The 5858-nt window shown below is 35.7% G+C and overlaps 1 protein-coding gene across 6 annotated transcripts; it reads left to right on the top strand.

The window, feature by feature from the left end:
- The first annotated feature begins 212 nt into the window (after window positions 1–212).
- LOC122031169 (tropomyosin-2-like) lies at window positions 213–5810 on the top strand. 6 transcript variants are annotated; one of them, XM_042590294.1, is made up of 8 exons: window positions 213–316; window positions 1156–1336; window positions 1562–2072; window positions 3288–3420; window positions 3495–3662; window positions 3772–3882; window positions 5108–5301; window positions 5382–5810. In XM_042590294.1, exons 2-7 carry the CDS (start codon window positions 1285–1287, stop codon window positions 5294–5296), a joined length of 1164 nt encoding a protein of 387 aa, XP_042446228.1. In that variant the 5' UTR covers window positions 213–316; window positions 1156–1284; the 3' UTR covers window positions 5297–5301; window positions 5382–5810. The 6 variants fall into 6 exon arrangements, with proteins under 6 accessions (XP_042446228.1, XP_042446224.1, XP_042446230.1 ...); XM_042590290.1 differs by having other exon boundaries at window positions 220–391; XM_042590296.1 differs by having other exon boundaries at window positions 227–391; window positions 1573–2072.
- The last annotated feature ends 48 nt before the right edge of the window (window positions 5811–5858 follow it).

The following is a 5858-nucleotide window of genomic DNA, read 5'->3' as shown; positions in this document are numbered from 1 at the left end:
AGTTAGAGGAAGGCACCGAGCGATGTTTCGGTAACGGCTAGTCCTCAGGTGGGCCCCGGTGACCGAAATGAGCCATCGGATTCGCTACTGGAAGTAACGCCTTACAATGGTTCTTGTACCGCATCAATTGTTAGATCATGGCCAGGTTGAACCGGCTTGGATTCCTAATTAAACCGCTTGAACCAGTGGACCCGGTCTAAATTTTCTAAATAATTTAACTCACCAAAAGTGATCACTCGTTGCCACATTCTTGTCGTCTCTCCGGCGAAGAACCCCAGTTGCTTCGATCCGACGGGCTTCGCGATTCCGCCTCCTAGTTAAGCGCGTTGTTTGCTTCGGCTTTATTTTGATTTCTTAAGAGGATATCCTGGTGCGATCTGCTTTTCCTGGGGTTTGGTTCTTCTCCCCCTCTTCTGTTGAGTCAATTCGATGAGTTCTTGTCTTGGACTAGGGTTGGGTGCGTCGTATGTTCCTTCTCTTGTGTTTTAGACATCCATGATGTCGGTTTTCCTTTTTCGGTTTGGTCCAAGCGTTGGTTGAAGTGTTTGCCGCTAGGGCTTAGCTTTCGTGTTAGAAGGAAGTCTGTTCCATTTGACGCGCTTGAATTTCTGCTAATCCGGTGGATGTGAAATGATTGCAGAAATTATTGTTTATAGCGTTAGCAGAACTAGCGAGTTTTATGTCATCTTATGTATTTATTATTTCTAGACGATATTGGTGTTTTTGGTTTTTTTTTATATAAAAAAAACTCTTCGTGTTTTACATCTTGCTAGTTAAATTACGTCTTTTGAATAGTTGTGCTCTATTTTGTGACAATTTTAGTAATTAAATGCCATTTGAGTCTATGTTTCAGTAGAAATCTTCCCATTTCCTTTGCCATCTGTTCGTATTTAATAGATCATTCATGCTAAAGCACAATTAGAAGTGTATGTGTATGTATGTATGATTAACTTGTTTGGCATTCTATTTGTTCAGTAACAGGATTATTAAATTGGCATTCTATGATATTGAGTTTTCTCAAAAGTTAACTCTTCTTCATTTTTAGCTTTTCTCTTTCGCTCCAAGTTTTTTTTTCTAATGTTTAAGCCAAAACTTCTATCTAGGTATATCAATATCACAAGTGTTTTTTTTTTTAATGTTCTCTATTGTATGCAGTATATTCCAGATGGTCCTTGAACTTCTAAGACAAGTATAGTGAGCAGATTGAAGAAATTTAAAGAAAGAGTGGTGGTACTGCAGCCAGAGTTGGATGAAATTGGAGTGTCTGCCTGTAGCTAGGATAGGATGCGTATCGAGGAAGTGGAGAGGGAGTTGAGGAATTGCTATCAAGAGATAGGTAGATAATTGCCATTTATCAATTTTTTAAACTATCAATCATCATATTGTTTTACGCTAGGAGGTCATCTTGATTATGGGTAGGTGTGCTCAAAATACCATTTACTTTAAGCTACTTATTATAATTCAATCTACCTTTTGGTAGTAGTTTATACACAATTGTGTGCCTGATTTTGCCTAATAGCACTTCAATACTCACTCATAACATCAACTAAAAACCACACAGAATATTTGCAGGATCAATTGAATTTGCAGAATGTTGAAGCAAATTTTATGGCTGAGCAAGTTCAGAGTCTTGAACTAAAACTTGCGGGAGCTGAAAAGTTAAATGATAAGCTAAAGATAGTTAGCAATGAATTAGTGCAAGCAGATTCTCAGTGTTTGAGATTAATGAGGGAGTTGAAAAATACAAAGGAGGAGCTGATAAAGTCTGACCTGCAAAGAGAGAATCATGAGGCAGTGATTTTGGATTTACAATGTGAAATTGAGAGTTTGAAACTTGAGATTACTGCCTTAGAGCAGAGATATGTTGAAGATGAAAGACTAGGGCAACAACTAGCTGAAGAGAAAACAAGAACAGATGAATGTTTTGTGACATTACAAATTCAACTCAAGGAGAAGCAACACGTAATTAGTTGTCTGGAAGATGAGAACACAGTTCTACGAGAGAGGATGATATTATTTCATGAACATGCTAACCAGTCTCCCAATGATGTTAAACTTGACAAGTATTTGAGGTATTACAGTAAGGTTATTATATCAATGCTTCTGCTTCGTTAGTTAGCAATTTCTCCTATATGTTTTTCATGGAACTTCTAAACCTTGTATTTTGCATATGGAATTATTACTAAGGTTTCTAAACTTCATGCAAGAGATTGTTGAATTTCTGTATTGTATCACTAGATCATGGTACATGCTTAAAAATGACAACCTAGAAGATTGATCTGTACCCTTGAAGACTCTAAGACATTTATGCGACACGCTGTGATTTTAAACATCTAAATAGAAGATGTTTGCTGCTCTGTCATCACTATATTTCTAATTAATAGATGTTACACTTGGAAACATATGCAATTTTTTCTGTTCCTTACAGAGATGTTTTCAAGGAACAGATCTAGATCTCATTAAGAGTCAATTTATTTATATCACAGCCTTGTCAGTTTATAAGTCTAATAAAATATTCTTTTCCTGATCCGTTGTCATTTGTTCTGGCTAGTGGATATTTCCTTTTTATTATTTTTTTCTTGCTTTTTATGCTTTCCCTTTTATATAAGTTCAGTTGATTTATATTGTGCAAAATCTCTGCAGCTCCTACACCTAACAACTTCACTTTAATTAACGATAAATCAATATGTCATCAAATGAACTCCTGAGTTAGATAGTTTTATAGCTAGGTTTGCTTGTGGAAGTTGAGATTGTACTGTTTCCTAGTCATTTCCTCCATTTTTGGTTCAAAGCAATTGCAATTTTAACTTTATTGTCCACTCTCGACTACACTTTTGTTTAGACACAAATGTTGTTACCTGGTGACTTGGATGAAGCATTGGTGCAATCCACATGGAAGCATGTCAGAGGTGTATGCATGATAGGCTAATTTTTTGGCCTCATAACATGATCTTGGCATGCCTGTCATATGATAAGGAGATTGTATAGCTTTACGAACTGTAGGTTGTTGCATGCACTGCTTACTATGCATCCGTATGTGCCATGCATGTACTGAGGCGATTGGGGATGGGAATATTCCAGCATTGCCTGTAGACTGTAATCTTTTGTGGTCACTTGAGGGACAGTTTTGAATACTATTTTACATTTTGTTATATTCTGTTTAGTTTATCTTCTTTTTTTTTCACAATACTACCCTTTGCTAGATTTTGTAAATGTCAGTCAGAAACATGCTAGATTTCCAATTTTTCCAATCCTTGAGCTTTAGTAACAAAAATGCTATTATGAAGTCCTTCCTCAGGGAATGTAGCGCCATCCATTGCTAAGCAAACTGCAACATCTCAAGATGAAATTGTGAAAGATGAGATAGAGATGATGGCTAAACAGATCCATGAATCTGGGCTTCTAGTCAAGCAGCTCAAGGTCTGATGGTCAGTTAATTGCCCTTTTTGACACCTTGCAAATTCTTTCTTGATGCATTTTGGTTTGATTTCTAGGAAGAGCTAAAGGAAGTCAAGCTCAAGGCCAATGAAGAAGCAGAAGATCTTACTCAAGAAATGGCTGAATTGAGATATCAGTTCACAGTCATGCTTGAAGAAGAATCCAAACGTCGAGCTTTTGTTGAAGAAGCATCTATTAGGAGAGTTGAAGATTTAGAGTTGCAGGTATACTTCAGACTGAGAAAGAACAATTTTTTTGTATGTTTAGTTTTGTGTTACTCCTACTTACAAATTATTCTAATTTTTCCTCTTTTCTTATTATATGAGTATGTAGGTGCAGAATGAGCAAGAAAGATCGGCCACAGCCATGAGGCGTTTCCAGGAAGTAAATGAACTTGCTAAGAAGCAGTCCACTGAAATTAGCAAATTACAGAGAGCACTGGAGGTCTAGCAATTTTGTTTATATAATGTTAATTTAATCAACTGCCTTTGATTTTTTTTTTTCTGCTTAAATTACTATTTTCATAAACAAAAATGATTTACATTTATTTTCCAAATTCATTGAAAGCTCTATTGTGGTTATCATCACTATGAACTGAGAAAGTTTGGTTTGGAAAGAAAGTACAAAACCCAATGAAAGAGTATTAGCTCACATGGTATCTTTGACCTTCCATGTAGGCAGCTTTCCTATTAGAAGCAAAGATTTTTTCTGATCTGATCCGGTAGTCATCAAAATCACAATTGAATTATCTACTCAAACCTAATACTTTAAGTTCTCTTGGTTATATGCTTAAATCCTTGAAGGATATTTATCTCGAAATTAGATTTGAATTATTAACTTCTTCCTTTTAAGAGCTGTAATTTAAAATAAGCAAAGTTAATTTGTAAATATGATCCAAACTTCAAGATTTTTAACTAACAGGTTGGTGCAAAAGATATATATGGAGGCAAACCTATTGTCTTTTAAGATTGTTTGTGAGCCAAGTTTATTAATGTTGGTGGTGGGGAAATATGAACATGAACAAATCTAATGCTATTTCTCAGATGTCCTCAATAATCTCCAGTTAGGTGAATAAAGGAAATGACGAGAAAAAGGAAGTCTATGGAATAGGAGCAATGGGGCAAAGGGGAAATGATGAGAACATAGAAATGCAAGGAAAATAGGAGCAGAATGAGATCATGTGAAGCAAGGAGAATGTCTCTCAAGGAAATTGGGAAGTGAGGAGTATATAAAAGAGGAGAGTAGGAAGTAGTAGATGTTTATCATGAGCATCCTTGTGATTGCTGCTATATACAAGGTTTTGCTCTGAAATGATTTTTCTTGTTTGCAAAATATTGAATCCCTCTGTTTTTGTAAACCAAGGCCTTAGAGTAACACTAACTTGAATCGCTTAATGACTATGCTGCTGCTGCACAAGCCATTGCTGTAACATCAAATTCTAGCTAAACATCACATAAGCCTCGAACCTTGTATCCACCTAGGAAATAATGCACTGTTCAGTTGGAGAATCTCTCCATTGCTCTTTAGACCAAAATTTTAAGGATTGTGCTCTTTTAATAATTCCAATTTCATGCCTTTCTATTACTTAATCTTAACCAATTATTTTTAATATGATGTTAGCTCATGAATGTTTAGTATACTGATTGGTTGCTATCTAATCTTCTATCAGAAGCTTCACCTGCTCCCTAAACCATGTCAAGGGAATAAACCTTGCTTTTGTGGTTATTGCAAAATAGACCCAATTGTTTCTGGCATAGAAACATCTAATAATGTTGGAGATTTAGATGTGGTCTGTGCCAAAAAGGTGCATCATGAAATTTCTACTGAAGCTGAGAAAATTTCTAGCGGGCAATACTGAATCTGGTAAAGGGCCTACTAATTTGTTAGGTTGTCTTTGAAGCAGTTTTATTCAATGCGATAATGATGATCACCTTATTCTTCAGATAATTGAAGCAACAATATTCAAGTGCTTGGCTTGTTACTCCTCCGAATAAACTGCTGGCTAGTAATTATGATTTTGCTAAAAGCATCTGAATTGCAAATCCTAAGGGTGATGTGGAGATATCGGCCAAACTCTTTGATTGAAAAAGAAGTCTTTTTTTTTCAATCATGAATCATTCTGATGTGGAAATTTCTGGAAACTCTTAGTCAAATTTACTGTAGTGTAAAATATTGTGAGAAATTTTATTGACTCGGGCAGTAAACGTTCTAATAATGGTTTTTTCTTTGTAATTAATGTGTGTCTTGTTATGTCATGATTTTCAGTTGAAAATTGTATCAGCTGCAGTTAAGCATCGGTGTACTCGGCGGTGGAATGACTGTACAGTTTCAGCATATGAAAAACTGCTGCTGTTGCGTGAAGGAAACAACTATCTGAATGGTCTAGTAACTTGTTATTTGTTAGTGTTTTGACTTGAAGG

Source organism: Zingiber officinale, chromosome 11A (assembly GCF_018446385.1).
Source record: "Zingiber officinale cultivar Zhangliang chromosome 11A, Zo_v1.1, whole genome shotgun sequence".
Taxonomy (NCBI): domain Eukaryota; kingdom Viridiplantae; phylum Streptophyta; class Magnoliopsida; order Zingiberales; family Zingiberaceae; genus Zingiber; species Zingiber officinale.
This window is presented reverse-complemented; position numbering and strand designations above follow the sequence as displayed.